The 22,600-nt window shown below is 50.2% G+C and overlaps 2 protein-coding genes and 2 non-coding genes across 13 annotated transcripts in view; all 4 read left to right on the forward strand.

Annotated features, from left to right (window-relative positions):
- Positions 1–4,559: 4,559 nt before the first annotated feature.
- On the forward strand, positions 4,560–14,179 carry ATP5F1B (ATP synthase F1 subunit beta). Its single transcript, XM_010377772.1, has 10 exons — positions 4,560–4,796; positions 5,277–5,459; positions 5,674–5,848; positions 6,668–6,789; positions 7,139–7,323; positions 7,897–8,055; positions 8,157–8,279; positions 11,862–12,074; positions 12,747–12,948; positions 13,931–14,179. Exons 1-10 carry the CDS (start codon positions 4,670–4,672, stop codon positions 14,029–14,031), a joined length of 1,590 nt encoding a protein of 529 aa, XP_010376074.1. The 5' UTR covers positions 4,560–4,669; the 3' UTR covers positions 14,032–14,179.
- LOC115900182 lies at positions 5,529–5,602 on the forward strand. The gene has a single exon (XR_004059852.1). It is a non-coding gene; the product is annotated as a small nucleolar RNA SNORD59 (small nucleolar RNA).
- Positions 6,876–6,942, forward strand: LOC115900183. Its single transcript, XR_004059853.1, has one exon. It is a non-coding gene; the product is annotated as a small nucleolar RNA SNORD59 (small nucleolar RNA).
- Positions 14,180–15,962: 1,783 nt separating the features above from the next.
- BAZ2A (bromodomain adjacent to zinc finger domain 2A) overlaps positions 15,963–22,600 on the forward strand; it is a 41,040-nt gene continuing 34,402 nt past the window's right edge. For 3 of the 10 annotated variants that reach the window (XM_010377773.2, XM_010377774.2, XM_030938955.1), the window contains exon 1: positions 16,052–16,146. In XM_010377773.2, the coding sequence (XP_010376075.1) occupies positions 16,143–16,146 (4 nt within the window). In that variant the 5' untranslated portion in view covers positions 16,052–16,142. Of the gene's footprint in view, positions 16,147–21,104; positions 21,255–21,699; positions 21,903–22,600 lie in introns of those variants that run through there. The other 7 variants (XM_030938957.1, XM_030938956.1, XM_010377778.2 and 4 more) reach the window with 5 other exon arrangements.

The following is a 22,600-nucleotide window of genomic DNA, read 5'->3' on the forward strand; positions in this document are numbered from 1 at the left end:
ACCACGCCCGGGTAATTTTTGTGTTTTTAGTAGAGATGGGGTTTCACCTTGTTAGCCAGGATGGTCTCGATCTCCTGACCTCGTGATCCGCCCGCCTCGGCCTCCCAAAGTGCTGGAATTATAGGCATGAGCCACTGTGCCCGGCCGCTTCTTCACTTTTATATAAAATTATCTCCTTTTTTTTGAGATGGGGTCTCACTATGTTGCCCAGGCTGGAGTGCAGTGGCACAGATATCAGCTCACTGCAACCTCTATCTCTTAGGCTCAAGCAATCCTCCCACCTCAGCCTCCTGAGTAGCCTCCTGCAATGGTCCAATCTTAGATAACTACAACCTCCACCTCCTGGGCTCAAGCCGTCCTCCCATTGCAGCCTCCCCAGTAGCTGGGAAAACAGGCACACACCACCATGCCTGGTTAATTTTTGTATTTTTGTAGAAACAGGGTTTCACCATGTTGCCCAGTCTGGTCTCCAACTCCTGGACTCACTCAATCCCCCCATCTCAGCCTTCCAAAGTGCTAGGATTACAGGTGCGAGCCACCATGCCCAGCCTATAAAATTATCCTTGTTGAGGTCAGAAACAGATGAGGCCATAGATATGATGTAACAGGCTCACAAATGACAAAAGGAATCTTTATTTTGATTTTTCATCTCTGCTTTTTTTTTTTTTAAGCAACCTACGTTGTCTAGGTTTTAAAAAAAATCCTAAACATTTGCCCTATATTACTTTTTCAAGGGCATTATACGAAACAGACTCTGCTCACAAAATGTATGAGAGGAACAAATTATTGAATGGATTGGATAGGATCCAATTGACATTAGTCAATAGTAAACAAAAATAATAATATCATGTATATATAGGGCTAATTTTGTGCCAGGCATTGTTCTCAATTCTTCTTTCTTTTTTCTTTCTTTTTTTTTTTTTTTTTTTGAGACAGAGTCTCTCTCTGTCGCCCAGGCTGGAGTGCAGTGGCCAGATCTCAGCTCACTGCAAGCTCCGCCTCCCGGGTTCACGCCATTCTCCTGCCTCAGCCTCCCGAGTAGCTGGGACTACAGGCGCCCACCAGGTCGCCCGGCTAGTTTTTTGTATTTTTAGTAGAGACGGGTTTCACCATGTTAGCCAGGATGGTCTTGATCTCCTGACCTCGTGATCCGCCCGTCTCGGCCTCCCAAAGTGCTGGGATTACAGGCTTGAGCCACCGCGCCCGGCCTCAATTCTTCTTTCTTATATTAGTCTACTTAATTCTCAAAACAATCCTAGGATATAATCCCCATTGTTAGTAGTAGTATCCCTTTTATGGATGAGGAAACTGATGTAAAGAGATTAAATAACTTGCCCAATGATAGCTAGTGAGTGGAAAACACAAGATTCCCAACCTGGCTCCAGTGACGATATTCTGTTTTTTTTTTTTTTTTTTTTTTTTTTTTGAGACGGAGTTACACTCTTGTTGCCCAGGCTGGAGTGCAATGGCGCAATCTCAGCTCACCACAACCTCTGCCTTCTGGGTTCAAGTGATTGTTTTGTCTCAGCCTCCCAAGTAGCTGGGATTACAGGCATGTGCCGCCATGCCTGGCTAATTTTGTATTTTTAGTAGAGACAGGGTTTCTCTGTGTGGGTCAGGCTGGTCTCGAACTCCTGACCTCAGGTGATCTGCCCACCTTGGCCTCCCAAAGTGCTGGGATTACAGGTGTGAGCCACTGCGCCCAGACTAATTTTTTGTTTTACTAGAGACCAGGTTTCATCATGTTGGCCAGGCTGGTCTCAGGTGATCTATCCGCCTTGGCTTCTCAAAGTGCAGGGATTACAGGTGTAAGCCACCACACCCGGCCAAAATCCTATGTTTTAGATGCAGTCCATTGAAATTACTTTTGATCCCACTCCACCATGGAATGATTTCCTAGTTGCCAAACCCAAACCCAAAGGATTTTTTTCAGCCCTATTTTTTTTTCTTTTTCTTTTTTTGTAGAGACAGGGTCTCACTATGTCAGCCAGCATGGAGTACAGCGGCTCAATCTTAGCTCTCTGCAACCTCCACCTCCTGGGCTCAAGCCATCTTCCCACCTCAGCCTTCCCAGTAACTGAGTCTACTGGCACATGCCACACCTGGCTAATTTTTATTTTTTTTATTTTTTTACATATTTTTTAGAGATGAGGTTTCACCACGTTGCCCAGGCTGGTATAGAACTCCTGGGCTCAAGTGATACACTCACCTCGGCTTCCCAAAGTGCTGGGATAACAGGATGAGCCGCCGCGCCCAGCCCAGCCCTTTTTACTTATTTTATTTATTTATTTATTTATTTTGAGACGGAGTCTTGCTCTGTCACCAGGCTGGAGTGCAGTGGCGCGATCTTGGCTCACTGCAACCTCCGCCTCCCAGGTTCAAGCCATTCTCCTGCCTCAGCCTCCCCAGTAGCTGGGACTGCAGGTGCCCTCCACCATGCCCTGCTAATTTTTTGTATTTTTAGTAGAGCCGGGGTTACACCATGTTGGCCAGGATGGTCTCGATTTCTTGACCTCATGATCCGCCCGCCTCAGCCTCCCGGAGTGCTGGGATTACAGGTGCGAGCCACCGCACCCGGCCTATTTTATTTTATATATTTATTTTATGTTTTGAGACAGAGTCTCACTCTGTCACCCAAGCTGGAGTGCAGTGGTGCGATCTCGGCTCACTGCAACCTCTGCCTCCCGGGTTCAAAAGATTCTCCTGCTTCAGCCTCCTGAGTAGCTGGGAGCACAGGCGCCTGCCATAACGTCTGGTTAATTTTTTTTTTTTTTTTGAGACGGAGTCTCGCTCTGCCGCCCAGGCTGCAGTCCAACAGCGCGATCTTGGCTCACTGCAAGCTCCGCCTCCCGGGTTCATGCCATTCTCCTGCCTCAGCTTCCTGAGTAGCTGGGACTACAGGCGCCCGCCACCACGCCGGGCTAATTTTTTGTATTTTTAGTAGAGACGGGGTTTCACCATGTTAGCCAGGATGGTCTCGATCTCCTGACCTCGTGATCCGCCCGCCTTGGCTTCCCAAAGTGCTGGGATTACAAAATTGAGCCACCGCGCCCGGCTAATTTTTGTATTTTTAGTAGAGACGGGGTTTCACCATGTTGGCCAGGCTGGTCTCGAACTCCTGACTTCAGGTGATCCAGCTGCTTCGGCCTCCCAAAGTGCTGGGATTACAGACGTGAGCCACCGCTCCTGGACTACAGTAAGAATTTCTAGGCCGGGAGCGGTGGCTCACGCTTGTAATCCCAGCACTTTGGGAGGCCGAGGTGGGCGGATCAGGAGGTCAGGAAGTCGAGACCATCCTGGGGTAACATAGTGAAACCCCGTATCTACTAAAAAAAAATACAAAAAATCAACCGGGCGTGGTGGCAGGCGCCCGTAGTCCCAGCTACTTGGGAGGCTGAGGCAGGAGGATGGGGTGAACCCGGGAGGCGGAGCTTGCAGTGAGCCGAGATCGCGCCACTGCATTCTCGCCTGGGCGACAGAGCGAGACTCCGTCTCAAAAAAAAGAAAAAAAAAAAAAGATTTTCTATTCACATTTCATAGCTGAGGTCTCTCAGCTTCCTTCAAGGTAGACAATTCTGTATTTCTAGGTGACCCAAATTTATCCCCTCCTCTTTCGTGCACCCAGTTTATACTTAACCAGGAACCATCACATTATTGCATTGTTTGTTCACCTGGACCTTGAAAGGAAGGTCTTGGCCGGGCACGGTGGCTCAAGCCTGTAATCCCAGCACTTTGGGAGGCCGAGACGGGCGGATCACGAGGTCAGGAGATCGAGACCATCCTGGCTAACACGGTGAAACCCCGTCTCTACTAAAAAATACAAAAAAACGAGCCGGGCGAGGTGGCGGGCGCCTGTAGTCCCAGCTACTCCGGAGGCTGAGGCCGGAGAATGGCGTAAACCAGGGGGGCGGAGCTTGCAGTGAGCTGAGATCTGGCCACTGCACTCCAGCCTGGGCGACAGAGCGAGACTCCGTCTCAAAAAAAAAAAAAAAAAAAAAAAAAAAGAAAGGAAGGTCCTGAGTCTTATTTATCTTATTGAGTCTCCTCAATACCCAGCTAAAGTGCTGGTTACATTAGTTTCCTTCATTTTAATAGGTTTAAATGATAAAGATCCTGTCTAGGTTGCTAATCTGCGCAATCTCCTGGAAGCTTCCAATTTCACTACTTCGAGAGAGAAACCGTATTTTAGCTCTAAAGAGGGCTCCTAACTTCGCCACGCTCACCTTCAGTGGTGCTTCACGGCGCTACCACTTCCCTGAACCCCACCCCTGTGGTTGTCACCTAGATCAAGGACCTATCTAAGGAGAAAACCCAAGGACAGGCAAAGACAGCCCACGCACTTTCAACAGGAACTCGGCCCCTTTCTTAAACGTAGTTCCTCCGATTACCCTCTCCAATTGACGTCGTTATGATCCAATTAGGTTTCGAGGCTCAGAGTGTCGCCCTCTAACCTCACACTGTCCAATAAAAAAAGGAGTTTCAGATTAGCACCAGTTTTGACCAATGGATGAGAAGATAAGCGTATATTAACCTGTAGAAGCAGCACTGAGAATGATGAGCAGCCAATTTACCCAATGGACCTGCCTACAGCAGCGTATGCCTCGCCCCAACTGCAGGAGAACAGGCGGCGGGGGTTGCTGCAGCAATCAGTCTCCACCCGGACTCCGCCATGTTGGGTCTTGTGGGTCGTGTGGCCGCTGCTTCGGCCTCCGGGGCCTTGCGGGGACTCACTCCTTCAGCGTCGCTACCCTCAGCTCAGCTCTTACTGCGGGCCGCTCCGACGGCGGTCCATCCTGGTAAGTGCTTTTCTCTAGGAGCTAAAGTTCCATTTTGCCGCCCCATGACCTTGAGCCGGGGAACGATGGTAGCTCGGGCCTAAGGGATCCGTGGTGCTAAAAAGTATGCCTGGAGCCGCATTTTGCTCTCTAATGGCAGGAGAACAAAAATGGGACACCCATAGAAGGTTTCTTTGACCCAGCTCTGTCCCGTTCTGTATAAAGTTCTTTGTGTGACGGAGAAGGTGCGGGCAGGTGCGTTGGCCTTCCCGTTGAATAGGGATACTGAACTCTCGAAAAATGGGTTATTGTGCATGCGGTTGGGAAGGCTGTGCAGGCGCTTATCGATCGCTGCGCGGCCTTCCCTCTTGGACACGCCTTCCGTACAAGCGGAAAGAGGCCTGACTTCGGCTGAGTTTTCCTCTTATTGTGTAAGTCTTGGCTTCCGATAACCTTTTACTGTACTGACCCCAGCTCCTTCCAATATCTTTTGTCTGTTAGTCAGGGACTATGCGGCGCAAACATCTCCTTCGCCAAAAGCAGGCGCCGCCACCGGGCGCATCGTGGCGGTCATTGGCGCAGTGGTGGACGTCCAGTTTGATGAGGGACTACCACCAATTCTAAATGCCCTGGAAGTGCAAGGCAGGGAGACCAGACTGGTTTTGGAGGTGGCCCAGCATTTGGGTAAGTAGAATTTGTTAGGAATAATAAAGACCTTGTGTAGCCCAAGTATCCCAAAAACCAAGCTCTCTCCCTCTGTGATGATTTTATCAAAATGACTTTCGTTCTTCTGAGTTTGCTGAAGCCGCATTTAGGTACTGAGAAGGAGTCTTGGTCGACTTAGGTCTTGATACCAATTTTTACTTATGTATAACCCTGCAATGCCTGTATCTAACAGGTGAGAGCACAGTAAGGACTATTGCTATGGATGGTACGGAAGGCTTGGTTAGAGGCCAGAAAGTACTGGATTCTGGTGCACCAATCAAAATTCCTGTTGGTCCTGAGACTTTGGGCAGAATCATGAATGTTATTGGAGAACCTATTGATGAAAGAGGTCCCATCAAAACCAAACAGTAAGTTGCTCTTAATGCATCTGTGCACAAAGAAACTTCTGTTATTTGCAGTTTTACACATGAAGGTGACACCTTCTCATAAAGCAGAATTTGTCTTCTGATACCTTCGATTATTAAAATCACACAGTGCACTTTCACCTGAAGAAATTAGGATGCAGAATTTCTCATTGACAAAAACCTACTACTTGAGGTTTTTTTTTTTTCTTGAGAAGGAGTTTTGCTCTCGACTCACTGCAACCTCCACCTCCTGGGTTCAAGCGATTCTCCTGCCTCAGCCTCCTGAATAGCTGGGATTACTGGTGCATGCCATCATGCCAGGCTAATTTTTGTATTTTTAGTACAGACGGGGTTTCACCATGTTGGCCAGGCTGATCTCGAACTCCTGATTTCAGGTGATCCACCCACCTCGGCCCCCCAAAGTGCTGGGATAACAGACATGACCCACTGCGCCTGGCTAGTTGAGTATTTTTAACACTTGGTCTTACTGCTTAGGTTTAGGAGTCTCCAAAACTTGTAGGTTTTTGTATTTGCTATTGCTATGTGAGGGAATGCTGTTAAGGCTCATTAAAATGAAAAATTTATGACAGTTAAAGTAAGGGAACGGGATTATTGTTTCCTAAGATAATGATTTTCTTTATTGCAGAAAGTTGGGTTAGATCCTGGATGATAGTTGATCTAATTTATACAACAAAGGGGAGATAAGACTGTGGTTCCTTAAGTAAAGGGATGGATTTGAGAGTTGATAGGGAAGGATATATAAGATTATCATTTGCTTTCAACAAGGTGAATACATACCAATCCTCTCTTCTACTTTTACAGATTTGCTGCCATTCATGCTGAGGCTCCAGAGTTCATGGAAATGAGTGTTGAGCAGGAAATTCTGGTGACTGGTATCAAGGTTGTGGATCTGCTAGCTCCCTATGCCAAGGGTGGCAAAATTGGTATGTTATTAAGGGGTACATATTTTCCAAACCTAATATGGAAGGAAAAACTCATACACTATTATGAATGGATATTGACATCTGTTTCTCACTGATGAGTACATTCTTTCATTCTTCTGAGTTTGCTGAAGCCATATGCAATTTCTTAGAAGGAATAGGATGGAAGGAAGCAATTCCTTTTTTGGAAGTTTGCTTATTTAGGAAAGCAGAACTCTTAAGTATTCTTTCTTTTCAACCTCTTATAGGGCTCTTTGGTGGCGCCGGAGTTGGCAAGACTGTACTGATTTGGAAGTTTGCTTATTTAGGAAAGCAGAACTCTTAAGTATTCTTTCTTTTCAACCTCTTATAGGGCTCTTTGGTGGCGCCGGAGTTGGCAAGACTGTACTGATCATGGAGTTAATCAACAATGTCGCCAAAGCCCATGGTGGTTACTCTGTGTTTGCTGGTGTTGGTGAGAGGACCCGTGAAGGCAATGATTTATACCATGAAATGATTGAATCTGGTGTTATCAACTTAAAAGATGCCACCTCTAAGGTCAGCATTGAGCTGAGTGACGTCCACATGGTAGTTATGCCAGGAAACTATTGCCAACTGAAGCCATGTTCTATATTTTCTATTTAATGTTTTTTTTCCTTTTTAAAATAATTTTAATATTTTCATTTTAGTGTCCCAGGACCTACAAAGGAAACCTGTTAGTGTTTTCCCCCCAACTTCCAGTACACTAATGGACATTTTCTGTTCTCTTTGATACTGACATTAAATAACATTTCCAGGTTTTCTTTTTGGTAGACAGTTCCATCATTTGAAAGCTAATTTTGGGAGGGGTGGATTGGACGTGGTACATATGTTTCAGCTAAGCCTATTTTGCACTTTTCACTTAATTTGAACAGGTTTTTATTTCCTTTTTACTATAGTTTTGCCTTAGTAATATAAGAAGCTGTCTTTTTTGTTTTGAACTGCATCTCTAATAGGGAAAAGAAACTTGCACACAAAAATGTTGACACCTTCTGAGAAAGGATCTGTGGTCATTTCTCCGATTTAGGAACCTTCCGTATGTGGCTTCTTTACTCCTTTGTCAGGTTTTACGATTATGTATGATTACTGCAGGTAGCGCTGGTATATGGTCAAATGAATGAACCACCTGGTGCTCGTGCCCGGGTAGCTCTTACTGGACTGACTGTGGCCGAATACTTCAGAGACCAAGAAGGTCAAGATGTACTGCTATTTATTGATAATATCTTTCGCTTCACCCAGGCTGGTTCAGAGGTAAGAGGGAAGCTTGAGAGGACCTGGTTCATTTGGCCTTTCTTTAGAGCTATTCAGATGAGGCTAAGGATGTAGACACCTAAGACCTTTTTTTCTTTTAGGTGTCTGCATTATTGGGCAGAATCCCTTCTGCTGTGGGCTATCAGCCTACCCTCGCCACTGACATGGGTACTATGCAGGAAAGAATTACCACTACCAAGAAGGGATCTATCACCTCTGTACAGGTAAGAAAAATTACATAGATGAAGATGTGATTTGTAGAAAGGCGGGGTGCAGTGGTGTATCTCAGCTACTGAGGAGGCTGAGGCGGGAAGATTGCTTGAGCCCAAGAGATCAGCCTGGGGAACAAAGCGAGACCCTATCTAAAAAAAAAAATGTATGTAGAGAGATGTATAAAACTTACTGGGCCAGGCGCGGTGGCTCACGCCTGTAATCCCAACATTTTGTGAGGCCGAGGTGGGCAGATCATGAGGTCAGGAGTTAAGAGACCAGCCTGGCCAACATGGTGAAACCCTGTCTCTACTAAAGATACAAAAAATTAGCCAGGCATGGTGGCGGACGCCTGTAATCCCAGCTACTCAGAGGCTGAGGCAGGAGAATCGCTTGAACCCCGGAAGCAGAGGTTGTAGTGAGCCAAGATCACGCCATTGTACTCCAGCCTGGGCTACAAGGCGAGACTCCGTCTCAAATAAATAAATAAATAACTTAGTTATTTACATCTCAAAAAGGTCTGTTAACGGGTTCATGAGCTCCCTGGAATAATGTGTAAAAGTCTGTGTGTGTGCATGTTAAAGACCCTAAAAGGTTAAGAACTACCCAAAATAATTGAAGGTAGGCCAGGCGGGGTGGCTCACGCCTGTAATCTTAGCACTTTGGGAGACCAAGGCAGGCGAATCACTTGAGGTTAGGAGTTCGAAACCAGTTTGGCCAACATAGTGAAATCCCGTCTCTGCTAAAACTACGAAAAATTAGCCAGGCGTAGTGGCGTGCGCTAGTAATCCCAGCTAGTTGGGGGGCTGAGGCAGGAGAATCGTTTGAATCTGGGAGGTTGCAATGAGCCAAGATGGGGGCACTGCACTCCAGCATGGGCGACAGAGTAAGACTCTGTCTCAAAAAAAGAAAAAAAAAACATAAATGAAGGTATACATTTAAATGTAGATCACAAAGCAATGGTTTCTAGTCTAAGGGGAGTCCAGAGCTATATGGGAACTTAGCATTAAATATTTACTGTATTAGGGCCGGGTGCAGTGGTTCACGCCTATAATTCTAGCACTTTGGGAGGCCAAGGTAGGTGGATCATGAGGTCAGGAGATCGAGACCATCCTGACTAGCACAGTGAAACCCCATCTCTACTAAAAATACAAAAGATTAGCTGGGCGTGGTGGCACTTGACTGTAGTTCCAGCTACTCGGGAGGCTGAGGCAGGAGAATTGTTTGAACCTGGGAGGCGGAGGTTGCAGGAGGTTGTGGTGAGCTGAGGTTGCACCACTGCACTCCAGCCTGGGCGACAGAGCGATATTCCATCAAAAAAAAGAAAAATTTACTGCATTAATGTAGTATACATTTTCAAATATATATAGATGGGATATATAGTAAAATTACATAAATATTATGTATAGTAAAAATGTGGCTAAACTGTAGGAACTTTTTATAATTCAATTTAATGAACTATTGTGCAAGAAGTTTTTTGTTCTTGTATTTTTTTTTTTTGAGATGGAGTCTCGCTCTGTCGCCCAGGCTGGAATGCAGTGGCCGGATCTCAGCTCACTGCAAGCTCTGCCTCCCGGGTTTACGCCATTCTCCTGCCTCAGCCTCCCAAGTAGCTGGGACTACAGGCGCCCGCCAACTCGCCCGGCTAGTTTTTTGTATTTTTAGTAGAGACGGGGTTTCGCCGTGTTAGCTAGGTTGGTCTCGATCTCCTGACCTCGCGATCCACCCGTCTCGGCCTCCCAAAGTGCTGGGATTACAGGCTTGAGCCACCGCGCCCGGCCTGTTCTTGTTTTTAATTCTTTTTTTTTTTTTTTTTTTTGAGACGGAGTTTCACTCTCATTGCCCAGGCTGGAGTGCAGTGGGAGCGATCTTGGCTCACTGCAACCTCCACCTCCCGGATTGAAGTGATTCCTTTGTCTCAGCCTCCTGAGTAGCAGGGATCATAGGCACCCAACACCAGGCCCAGTTAATTTTTTTTTTTTTTTTTTTTTTTTGAGGCGGAGTCTCGCTCTGTCGCCCAGACTGGAGTGCAGTGGCGCAATCTTGGCTCACTGCAAGCTCCGCCTCCCGGGTTCACGCTATTCTCCTGCCTCAGCCTCCCAAGTAGCTGGGACTACAGGCGCCCGCCACCTCGCCCGGCTAGTTTTTTGTATTTTTAGTAGAGACGGGGTTTCACCATGTTAGCCAGGATGGTCTCAATCTCCTGACCTCGTGATCCACCCATCTCAGCCTCCCAAAGTGCTGGGATTACAGGCTTGAGCCACCGCGCCCGGCCCCAGTTAATTTTTGTATTTTTAGTAGAGACGGGGTTTCACCATGTTAGTCAGGCTGATCTTGAACTCCTGACCTCAGGTGATCTGCCCGACTCAGCCTCCCAAAGTGTTGGGATTACAGGCGTGAGCCACTGCGCCTGGCTTTTTGAGACAGTCTGTCGCCTAGGCTAGAATGCAGATCACAGCATGATCTTGGCTCACTATAACTTCCACCTCCCAGGTTCAAGCGATTCACCTGCATCAGCCTCCTGTGTAGTTGGGATTACAGGCATGCGCCACCACGCCTGGCTAGTTTTTGTATTTTTTTTTAAGTAGAGACGGGGTTTTACCATGTTGGTCAGGCTGGTCTCGAACTGACCTTGTGATCTGTCTGCCTTGGTCTCCCAAAGTGCTGGTTTTACAGGCGTGAGCCGCCATGCCCCACCCCCAGCCTCGTTTTTAATTCTAAAAGTGGGTATTATTAAAATAGAGTTAAAATACAAGATGAAGAACAAAAAGAATGATATTAAAAATTCTTCCATCATGGCTGAGAGACCTGATAATCTGTCATCTTATTCAGCAGGTATTAGGGGTGGTAAGAAGGGTCTTTGGAGTGCTAAATGGAGTGAGATGGTAAAGATACGTCAGAAAGGAGGATGGCTTCAGTAAAATTACTTTGGTTCGCTGGGCGTGGTGGCTTACATCTATAATCCCAGCACTTTGGGAGGTCAAGGAGGGTGGATCATGAGGTCAGGAGTTCAAGACTAGCCTGGCCAAGATGGTGAAACCCCATCTCTACTAAAAGTACAAAAAAATTAGCCGGATGTGGTGGTGGGCACCTGTAGTCCCAGCCACTCGGGAAGTTGAGGCAGAGAATTGCTTGAATCCGGGAGGCAGAGGTTGCAGTGAGCCGAGATTGCATCACTACACTCCAGCCTAGGCGACTGAGTGAGACCCTGTCTCAAAAAAAAAGATACTTTTTTTTTTTTTTGAGACGGAGTCTTGCTCTGTCACCCAGGCTGGAGTGCAGTGGCCGGATCTCAGCTCACTGCAAGCTCCGCCTCCCGGGTTCCCGCCATTCTCCTGCCTCAGCCTCCCGAGTAGCTGGGACTACAGGCGCCACCACCTCGCCCGGCTAGTTTTTTGTATTTTTTAGTAGAGACGGGGTTTCACCGTGTTAGCCAGGATGGTCTCGATCTCCTGACCTCATGATCCGCCCGTCTCGGCCTCCCAAAGTGCTGGGATTACAGGCTTGAGCCACCGCGCCCGGCCAAAAAAAGATACTTTTAAAACAAAAAAAAATTTACTTTGGTTCCTGCTGTACTTCATGGGGTCTCATTTTAGGCTATCTATGTGCCTGCTGATGACTTGACTGACCCTGCTCCTGCTACTACGTTTGCCCATTTGGATGCTACCACTGTACTGTCACGTGCCATTGCTGAGCTGGGCATCTATCCAGCTGTGGATCCTCTAGACTCCACCTCTCGCATCATGGATCCCAACATTGTTGGCAGTGAGCATTACGATGTTGCCCGTGGGGTGCAAAAAATCCTGCAGGTGAGTATATTACTATGTGGGATCGCTGTCCGGAAAGTTAAAAAGAGGGATTGTGGGGACTGTATTAGGACTGGATCTTTCTTAGTGATTTGTGTGATTTGTTTTGGAGCAAGGAAAGTTGAGGCTAGCAATTGCTAGTGAGAGCTAATGAGGTCTCTTGAGTTTCCAGGTACTTAACGCTGTGGCATGCAATATTTTTCTTTTTTTATTTGAGATGGAGTCTCTGTCACTGAAGCTGGAGTGCAGTGGCGCCATCTCGGCTCACTGCAACCTCCGCCTCCCAGGTTCAAGCGATTCTCCTGCCTCAGCCTCCTGAGTACCTGGGATTACAGGCGCGCGCCACCACACCCAGCTAATTTTTCTATTTTTAGTAGAGACGGTTTCACCAGTTGGTCAGGCTGGTCTTGAACTCTTGACCTTGTGATCTGCCCACCTCAGCCTCTCAAAGTACTGGGATTATAGGCATGAGCCACCGCACCCGGTGGAATGCAGTATTTTTCTAACGGCACCAAACTAGGACTATGGAGAACAAGAAAGACACTAATCTTTCTTGGCTGAGGTTCCTCATACCACCACCACCCTCTCTGCCCCCTAGCATGTAACTTTCCCTTTGTTAGCTTGTCCAAATTAAAGGAATGAGAGTACTTAACTCAGGCTTCTTTTTTCTCATAGGACTACAAATCCCTGCAGGATATCATTGCCATCCTGGGTATGGATGAACTTTCTGAGGAAGACAAGTTGACCGTGTCCCGTGCACGGAAAATACAGCGTTTTTTGTCTCAGCCATTCCAGGTTGCTGAGGTCTTCACAGGTCATATGGGGAAGCTGGTACCCCTGAAGGAGACCATCAAAGGATTCCAGCAGATTTTGGCAGGTGAGATTTTGAGTACAAAGCTGAACATAAGATCACAGAAAAGCCAAAATCTTGAATGTTTACTGTGCTGTGGTCCCATTCCAACAACCATCAAGCAATATATAATATACTATGCCTAATTATATTTTTAATTTAAAAAACAAACTTTCCCATTAATTTTGTTTGAAAATACGTGACCGGACGTGGTGGCTCACACCTATAATCCCAGCACTTTGGGAGGCCAAGCCAGGCGGATCACAAGGTCGGGAGATTGAGACCATCCTGGCTAACGGTGAAACCCCGTATCTTCCCAAAATACAAAAAAATTAGCCGGGCGTGGAGGCGGGCACCTGTAGGGGAGGCTGAGGCAGGAGAATGGCGTGAACCCGGGAGGCAGAGCTTACAGTGCGCCAAGATTGCGCCACTGCACTCCAGCCTGGGGGACAGAGGAAGACTTCGTCTCAAAAAGAAAATACTCTACATTTAATTTGAGTGTGGTTTGTTACTTGATTCTTGAGCTCCCTTTTATTTTATACGTATTTTTTGAGACTGAGTCTCTGTCGCCTAGGTTGGAGTACATTGGTGCAATCATGACTGACTGCAACCTCCACCTCCCAGGTTCAGGTGATACTCCAGCCTCAACCATCCAAGTAGCTGGGATTACAGGCACATGCCACCATGCATAATTTTTGTATTTTTAGTAGCCATGGGGTTTCACCATGTTGGCCATACTTGTCTCAAACTCCTGACCTTAGGTGATCCGCCCGCCTTGGCCTCCCAAAGTGCTGGGATTACAGGTGTGAGCCACCATGCCTGACCCATGTGTTCTTAATTCATACTGTATCATGTCTTGTGAATTTGATTTGTGAGGGAAATTTAAGCTTTCCAAGATGACATTAAGTCATCACATTCTAACTGATGGCCTCAAGTGGTAAGGAATGTTACACGATGCAGAAAATTGATATCCCTCCACTTCTTACTTTTTTTTTCCCCCGTCATACAGGTGAATATGACCATCTCCCAGAACAGGCCTTCTATATGGTGGGACCCATTGAAGAAGCTGTGGCAAAAGCTGATAAGCTGGCTGAAGAGCATGCGTCGTGAGGGGTCTTTGTCCTCTGTCCTCTCCCTCTCCTTGCCCCTAACCCAAAAAGCTTCATTTATCTGTGTTGGCTGCACAAGAGCCTTGATTGAAGATATATTCTGTCTGAACGGTATTTAAGGTTTCCAATAAAATGTACACCCCTCAGAATTTGTCTGATTCTCTTGGTTCTGACAACATAGTCAACACTCAAGGGTTATGTATTTAGTTTTACTTCTAGAGACACAGTGTCTGGCTGTGTTGCCAAGACTGGTCTCCGACTCCTGGGCTCGAGATCTCCCACCTCAGTCTCCTGAGTAGCTGGGGCTACAGGTGTATGCAGTCTCACATCACCAGCACTATTTTCAACAATTAGATTTTTGGAGTGGCTATAAGAAGCAGGTTCAGCTTGAAGTGGGCCATGTATGTTTGAAATGGGTCCTTAAAACTAGCCATTCTCTTTTGTTGATGGGCAATCGTACCTCTCATGTGGGGTTTCCCTTGGGTAGTGTGATCTTAGTAGGGCCTCAGTTTGGGGCCTTTAGTTCAATACAAATTGATGTGCTTTTTGGCCTCTATTCCATGTGGCACATCCCTACTTCTTGGTTAAAAAGAGGCCTTTTTTGAAGGGCATATTGGGAAAAACTCGTTTCAGAAGTAACCGATTTCCAGGGGTTAATCTGAGTTTAATGAATTTTCAAGAAATCGTGATGAATACTGATCTTTGTTAAAATTGAATAAAAACGGTTCTCTACATCTTGGTTAGGCCTTCATGTCTTCAGAAAGTGTACTGAAATACTTCCTGACATTTTGGGCAAGCCTAAATAAAAGTTGCTTGTGATTCCTTGAGGCTATGCAGAGGCATATGAGGCCTAGTTCACCCTCTGTGAAGATCCCTTATGAAAGTCCAGAAAAGAGAATCTCAAGGGAATAGCAATTTTCAGGGTTGCTGGCTTGGGCTTCTAAACTAATGAAGTTAGGTTTTTTTCCTTTCATTTTAGCCTACTGAGAGGTGCAGGGGTAGAAGGTATATTTCACCATTTCAATTTAAAAGAAGCTTGCAAGGTCGGATTGGGTTCCCCTTGTGTTCTTTTCCGGGACCAGACTCATCCTACTGCCCTCTCGCGGTAGCACTGGAGACTCAGCAAGAACTCTGATCCCATTTTCAAATCCATGAAGGCCATTTGCTGGGATGTGGCTCTCAGTTAAGGACTGTTTACAGACCAGCTGGGGCTTTTGTCCTGGGGAGGAGCCTGCATCTATAAGCTCCACCCGCTGAGGCCATCAAGTTCGGTAGAAGCTGGGCGGGGACAAGCTGAGCTCCCAATTCAGAGGCCCCTGGGGGCTGAAGGTTGGGGAGGGCTTTTTGGCGCGGCGCCAGGGGTGGAGTAGGGGCCTCTAAGCTTCCTTCCATCTGCCTATGACGTCCTTGGCAGCAGCCTCTCCCGCAGTCTCTCCTGTGTCATGATCTGGACAGAAGGTGGAGCCCCTGAGCTGCTTGTGCTGGTAGTTTGCTCCCAGAAAAGCTTGGATTTGGGGAAATGCTGAGTTATGGGGGTGGGGACACTTCCTCTAGGTCCTGACTCTGGAGTGGGTAAGAAGCTGGTAGAAAAAGCCCTAGCGTACAGGTCAGCCCTTTCTGCTTTGTTTTCTCACGTCAACCGATACAGACCTGGGAACTGAAATCCTAAAGGTCTTTTGCATCCCTCCACCCCTTCCCCCAACACGTTCACGTCCTTCAGCGTTTATCGAGAACCTTCTCCCTCTCAGTAGCTGCAACTATTTATTTCCTTCCCCCTTTGCCCGCCTCTTCTACCACGCCACTGGAGTGTCAACACAGCTCTAACCTTCCTCCATATTTCTCCTGGTCTGCCCTGTCCTCGCCTCCTCCCTCTCTCCACCCAGAGAAGGCCCCGCCCTTCCCTCCTCCCTCCCCACCCAGTCTGTCACACAGGGACATCACCCTACAGCAGTTCAGGCTGTGTGGTTCGCAGGAAGCATACACTGGCTTTTTGATTGTTGCTAGTTCCCAGCTCACAGTTTGGGAGGATCCAACACCAGCCTTCACGTGAAGTGGGGGCCCAAGGACAGTGAGGAGCTGGGTGGTCCCAACCTCGAGCCCTGCCAGCCTGACATGGGTGAGTATGGGGACCAGCCCCGGGGAAGGCCTGAGGGATGCCTACTCCCTCCCTGGCTGACTCAGCAGGGGTGGGGCCTAACCTTTGCTCATTTTGGGGGTGAAGGAGAGGAAACAGGACTCTGGGGGACGGGGGGCACAGGGCTCAGCTGGCGAGGCTGCCGACCACGGGATCCTGAGTATGGGCAAGCCCCAGCTCTAAGGAAGAGCCCCAGACGCACCTTAGGCCAGGGCTTTCCCAACCCCCTCCCAGCCGCCCCGTGAAGGATTGCCCCTGCTCCTCCCCATTTAAGCTGCTGAGATTCAGGGAAATTTTGACAGTACTCACTGCTAGCCCCCACAAAAGTAAAGCCCGCTTTTGGCAGGGCTGGAAGGTCTTTAAAGTGCCTCCCCTCCCTCTCATTTTTCTAAGGCCTTTTAAGTCTGCCTTCTCTCCTCCCCCACCTTGACCCACCTTCAGGTGGGGGCTGCACTGAGCAGCTGCTTCCTGTTGCCCCAGGGACTGAAGCAAGGTTGGTGGTGGTTGGGGGAAAACTGAACCAAAGTCGATTCTCGTGGTCCCACATCAGCCTCACTAGGGCTGCTATTGATGGCCCCCACACTACAGTTACTGAGGGCACTGAGTGGGAGGAAGGATTGAGGTTGAGAGGATAGGAGGTTTTTGCCCTCGTAGCTTCCTGATTCCAAATGCTCCACAGCTGTAGGGATGGGGCCCTGAGGAGCTGAAACACGGGGAACCTGTTCACCTAGCAGGGCGCTGCGCGTGACCCCCAGCAGGTTCGGCCTTGAGTTCCCTCTCCTGCACCCCTAGGCCTCCTAGGAGCCCATGTAGCTCTCGCTGCCTTCCCCGGCCACCTTTGTGAGGCGGTCTTTGCCGGTGCTCTGGGAGCGCAGGCAGAGCTCTCCCGAGTCCTTCCTTTCGGACCTACCACCATCCCCCACTTCACCGCAGAAGTTTGTCTCTTTCTGGGATCTGTTCTCTTCCTCCCATCTGGGATCCTTCCTGGTTCTGGCCCCTAGGAGACGCCACCCGCTTCCCTCTCCCCCAGTGGATCCTTCGCGACTGCTCTCCTGAGCGGTTGTCCTCACCTCGGTAGCTCCTGCCCCTTTAAGCACCACCTCCTCCCCTCCGCCGCCGCCAGCCCAGGGCTGGGGGAGGAGGCGCCGCCGCCGCCCGGCTCGGCCACCTGCGCCGCTGCCGCTGCCGCCGCCGCCGCCGGCGGCCCGGCCCTGCTCCAGGTGAGGCCCGGCACCCACCTCCAGCTCCGGAGTCCCCTGGCGGGCCGTTCCTGCGGTATCCTGCCCCGGGATCCCTGCTGCCCCGGGATTCGGGATCTGACTCTCCCCCTCAGGGAGCTGCCCTTCCTCTCTGCCCTGCACTATCTACTCGCCCATTTTCCCCCTGTCCTTTGCGACCGGAATCCGGAGGCTTCTCACGCCTCTCCGCCATCCTCTCCCGAGTACCCTTCCTATTCTGGGCCCAGGATCTCCCCCTCCCCCGCGCCTTCCTCGCCAGAAAAATCTCCCGCGGTCTGGGTTTCGCCTCCTCCCCTCTGGAACTAGCGCTTTCCCACGCCTTCCTAACCCCAATGGGAGGGGGGATACCCACCCTAACTCCTCTCCTTCCCCGTAGTAAGGGGGGCGGGGGAGCAACATCGACAACACTATCTGCCCCTGCTCCGCTCAGCCCTTTAAGTTCAGCTAAGCCTCATCTAAACCTTTTCTGTAGTCCTCACCCCACCCTACATCTCCTGGAGCTTGGGGTCCAACCTCAGCACCGCCTACTGAGCCCAGGTGGGAAGGGCTCTCCTCTTGGGCCGAGGGTTGGTCGGTGCAGCCTAGGAAGGCCCCTCCCCCAGCACCTGGGCGCTGGGGGCTAGGGCGCTGCCGGAATCTTGTGCTTCAGGGCCTCAGGGACGGTTGGGAGAGAGTGGGTGGGGAGCTGGGGCTAAATCTCTAAGGGAGTTGGGGCTATGAGGAAGGCAAGAGAAGTCCAGTCTTCTCTGTTCAGATGCAAAGGAAGCCCCCCGGCTCCCTAGGAAATAGGGGCTTTCTCTAACCACCATAGAGAATCCCATTGGGAAGTTTGGAAACAAGACTGTGTGAATCTGAGGAGCCACCTGTCGACTTAAATGGGAGAAGGGGGCCGGGGTGGGGTGGTGCTCGCCTGTAGTCCCAGTACTTTGGGAGGCCTAAGGCGGGCAGATCACTTGAGGTCAGGCGTTCTAAACCAGCCTGGGCAACATGGCAAAACCCCGTCTCTACAAAATATACAAAAATTAGCTGGTCGTGGTGGCGTGTGCCTGTAATCCCAGCTACTCGGGAGGTTGAGGCACAAGAATCGCTTGAACCTGGCAGGTGTAGGTTGCAGAACCTGGCAGGTGTAGGTTGCAGCTGAAATCAGGACACTGCACTCCAGCCTGGGCGACAGAGCAAGACTGTCTCCAAAAAAAAAAAAAAAATGGGGAAAGAAGGGGAGGGGTATGGTCCTTGTGATGTGTTAGGAGAATCTAGCCTTTCCAGAATGCAGAGCAGGTGAAGACTTTTGCATTAACCTGTTGGGGGGGGGGGGTGTCCAGCTGGAATGGTTACTCGGCTGAGAGCCATCTCCCTGCTAGACAGACCCTGTTAACAGTATGATCCATTCAGCCAGTGAGGGGAAGGGAGGTCCTTAATAATTATCCCACCTCCATTAGAGAATTCCCCCTCCGCCCCCAGTCCAGCTGCGCCCCTAGCTATGCTCTGTCATTTCCCACTCCTCACCTCCAGAATTAGGGGACTGGGTGTCAGGATCTGCTTCAGACTCTTCTAAGTCATGTTTGGCGGGGGTGCTGAGGGGAGGAGAGGGTGTTCAGCAGTGGTGTTTGGGGTTGGATGCCAGGAGTATCTGGTGGGGGAGAGGGAAGGACGTAGAGGGATGCAAACGAATCCCCTTCTCTCTCTTCCTCCTCCCAGCCCCAGCCATCTGGCTCCAGAGTGGAGCCAGGCACCGTGGCAGCTGACCTCAGAGTCAGGGAGGTGCCGCAGGAACACAGGAGGGTGAGAAATGGGGAGCAGGTGCTAGTTTGTCCCTCCCCATTCTCTTCATTACTAGTCCAGTGGCCTGGCTTGAGGTTCAGCCTATTCCCTGGAGACCTTTCTTACAAGTTGCTGATAAAATGACCATTTGCCCCTTCCCCTTTCTAGTAGCTTCCTGAAAGGAAATGGGTGGGGAAAAGAGAGGTGGGTGGGTGATCAGCCACATCTGATGGGACTGAGGAATGTTTCAGGACATTTGGGGTTAGTCTGCCCTCTGTCCTCTGGATGGGGGGAGAAGCACAGCTGCAGAATGGGGTGCCTTAGAGCAGGAAGTAAACATCCAGCTGTTGGGCACACTGTCACCCCAACCTCATCCTTCCTCAGAGCAGGGAAGATCCTGATTAGATGAGATGAGGCGGGGTCTCGTTCAGGGATGAAGATGATTGCAGTCTTTCTGCACCGGATGGGAAGAATGGATCCTACCCCGGTTTCTTTTCTAATCCCAGGTGGTCCTCTCCTATCTATAACACCCCTCTCCCAGCCGCTCCTGGCTGGAATAGTCCTAAAGGTTGCCCTGGAGACTAGGCCTGGGGCTCGGAAGGGGTGGGGGCAGTCAGTAGGGCACAGGAGTAACCGGCTCTTCCGGAGCAGAGTGGAGCCAGCGGTGGGTGTGTGTGGGTGTGGGGAGGGGCGTGGCTACACCCGTCTGATGGGCACAGGCTCCTCCCCTGCCTGCCCAGTCCCGACTGGCCGGCCCCCTTTAAGACTGGGAGCGGGAGGTAGGAAGATCCTCCCTCATCTGCCCTGGAAAAGGGAAGGGAAGAAAAAGGGATACCAGCTTCCTTACCCTCACCCCCATCCCGCCGCCCTTGAGGCGTCAGTTTTATGCCTTTCTTCCCCAGCCTTTTTTATTTGGGGATAGAGAGGCATTTCTTAGCAGAAGTTTGCCAGAGTCCTCCTTTCTCTAGAAGGAAGGAAACCTCTCCCCTGAGTGTGACCTCCACCTACTCAGGGATTTGAGGTCGGCAGGCTGTTGGAGGAGTATTTTTTTTTTCCCCAAGGTGACCTGTAAATCTGTTGTTTCGACAGGGAGGAGAGAAGGGTTTTGGTTTCCACCTGCCTATTCCCTCCACTGGTAATCTACTTATCTCGAGAGAGGAAGAGAAACCCCCTTAGCCTTCTCTGTGGCCCACACACTCTATGAGCCTTTGCTAAAGCTAGCTTCCTTCTTATCCTCTCTGAGCCATTTGTAGTGGGGGGTGAGGGGTGGGGTGGAGTCTTTCCCCAAAACTCAGGAAGAGCCCACCCCTCTGTGGAGTAAGGAAATCCAATCTAGACTGATGGATCTCACCCCCCAACTCTGCCCATTTTTCAGATCTCTTTCCTCCTCAGACCCCCAGAGGAAAATGTATTTGTTGACACCCCCCCAACTTGCCAGAGTTTCATCATCCCCACTCTGTCGCTTTTCCAGAATATTCAGCAGCCTGAGCTTTGCACAGTTTAGGCAATTGTTTCTAGAACTGCGTTGCACTAAATTGAATGGGAATTATCTTGAAGCCTGCAGAGTGTTGAGTTGCAAGGAAAGGAAACCAGGTTTCCTTTCTTGTCATATTTTATCCACTGTTTGACCTTGAAGAAATCATTGAACCTCTTTGGGTCTTAATTTCTTCATCTGATGAAGGAGAGAAGGATGAACTAGAAATTCTCTAAGCTCTAATATCATATGACACTGTTCTTCATCCTGGGGCTCTGCAATAGACATTTTAGGTGACAGCCAAACTCTAGTCCTCTGCTAGATTTTACTTTTCTGTTCTGAGTTTTCACACAGTTATGTAGCCCTGTCAGAAAAAAATTTACAGAATTATAGAATGGGTGGACATTTTTGACATCTTTTTGCTGATTAGTTTTCAGCTTATCCTTTACTTCTCTGACTGCATTTAGGCTACACTCAGGTCTTTGCTGTCTGGTTCCAGAGCCGAACCTTCTTTCCCCTACGCACAGGAATCGTTCCTTTCCAGTGACCAGGACCCTGCAGATGTCGCCAGCAAAGTGGTGATCCAGGCAGGACCAGGCCGCACTGAAGGGACAGAGGTGAGTGGGTGGCAGACTCTCTTGCCTCTCCCCATCCCTTTAGCGCCCTGAGTGAGTAACCTTTCTATTTCCACGTTTCCATTACCCTACCTGGGAAACAACTGCCCCCGAAATTCCCGATTCTCACCCCCTACCAGCCTGTTAGAGAAGTGGCACATGCCTTTGGGCCTAGACATTTGGTCTAGTCTTTTAGGTTAACCTTGGGACTGTGGTACGCCTTTCAGTTTGCCCTGTGTGAAGCAGGACTACTGCCGCCATGAGATGCGGGTGCAGAGGGAGCTGCCAGGTGGGCAAGGTGGCCAGGGTTGCAGGAGACACAGCGGCGCTAGGACCCAGGTCCGGGTCGGGAAGAGAGGCTGGCAGGCTTTAGGACCCTGTGGCGGAGGCCGCGTGGGGAGACTCTCTCTGCCGGCCGAGGCTTCTCCGCCCCCTCCGGCTGCGACTCACTCCTCCCCCGCCGGCCATGTTGGCTCCTTTCGGGCCCCGCGGTTGAGCCGCGTCCCCCTCCCCCCTCCCGGACCCCGGACCCCAGACCCCCTCCCCCAGCGGGCGTCTCCACCTCTTCTGGCGCCCGGAGCGCGGCCATGTGAACCGCCTGTTACCCGGGGAGAGACGAGCCCCGAGCCTGGCTGGACGCCGCTGCCTCAGGTTTGTGGGGTCTGTGGCCAGGGGCCTAAGAGGGAGGGAGCCCCACTTTCATCCGAGACTTCCCCGGGGGAACAGAGACTTCACAGCCGGCTTGAGCCTCGCCGGGGCAGGAAGCCGACTGGAGCTTATTTCCTGCGAGGATCCAACCTGAGGCGAGGGTCTCCTTGCCCTGGGGTCTGGGAGGAGAACAGGGCTGGTGGGGCTGCTGAGGACCCCGGATGGGGCCGCGGGGGCAGGAGGAGCTGTAGGGGCTCCTGGCGACGACTGTGAGGAGGCGGAGAAGCCACCTGCCTGGTGGAGATGACTCCTATGGGGGACTTGGGGTGGAATCCCCGGGAGGGGCTCCACCTCCTCGGGTGGGGGTGGGGATTGCCTGAGCGCGAGTGGTGGGTGAAGGGGTTCCCTTGGCGGGTTAAACGCACTGTTTGCAGGGAGCTGGGCGTTTTGGCTGCGCTGAGTGGAAGGCGGAAGGGGTTTCCAGGGGTCTGAGAGTGTCTCCCTCGGGGAGCGCACCCATTCTCTTGAGCGTGGAGATCAGCAGAGGGCCTTCCTTGCTGAGGGTGGTGCTGCTCTTGGCTCGGGGCCCTCGCGTCCCGGGAGAATCCCCCATTCCGGGGATGGAGGTTGATAGGGCTTCCGCTGAGGCTTTTGAATTTGAGCTGGGCTGAGGGGCAGAAGGGAAGAATAAATAGGAATTC

This window comes from Rhinopithecus roxellana, chromosome 10 (assembly GCF_007565055.1).
Source record: "Rhinopithecus roxellana isolate Shanxi Qingling chromosome 10, ASM756505v1, whole genome shotgun sequence".
NCBI classification, from domain to species: Eukaryota; Metazoa; Chordata; class Mammalia; order Primates; family Cercopithecidae; genus Rhinopithecus; species Rhinopithecus roxellana.

Bases quoted from the DNA above. Each gene is read 5' to 3' on its own strand.
- ATP5F1B (XM_010377772.1), top strand. From the start codon at position 4,670: ATGTTGGGTCTTGTGGGTCGTGTGGCCGCTGCTTCGGCCTCCGGGGCC. The intron at 6,790-7,138 runs GTATGTTATTAA...AACCTCTTATAG, and splicing joins TGCCAAGGGTGGCAAAATTG to GGCTCTTTGGTGGCGCCGGA. The intron at 12,075-12,746 runs GTGAGTATATTA...TTTTTCTCATAG, and splicing joins GGGTGCAAAAAATCCTGCAG to GACTACAAATCCCTGCAGGA.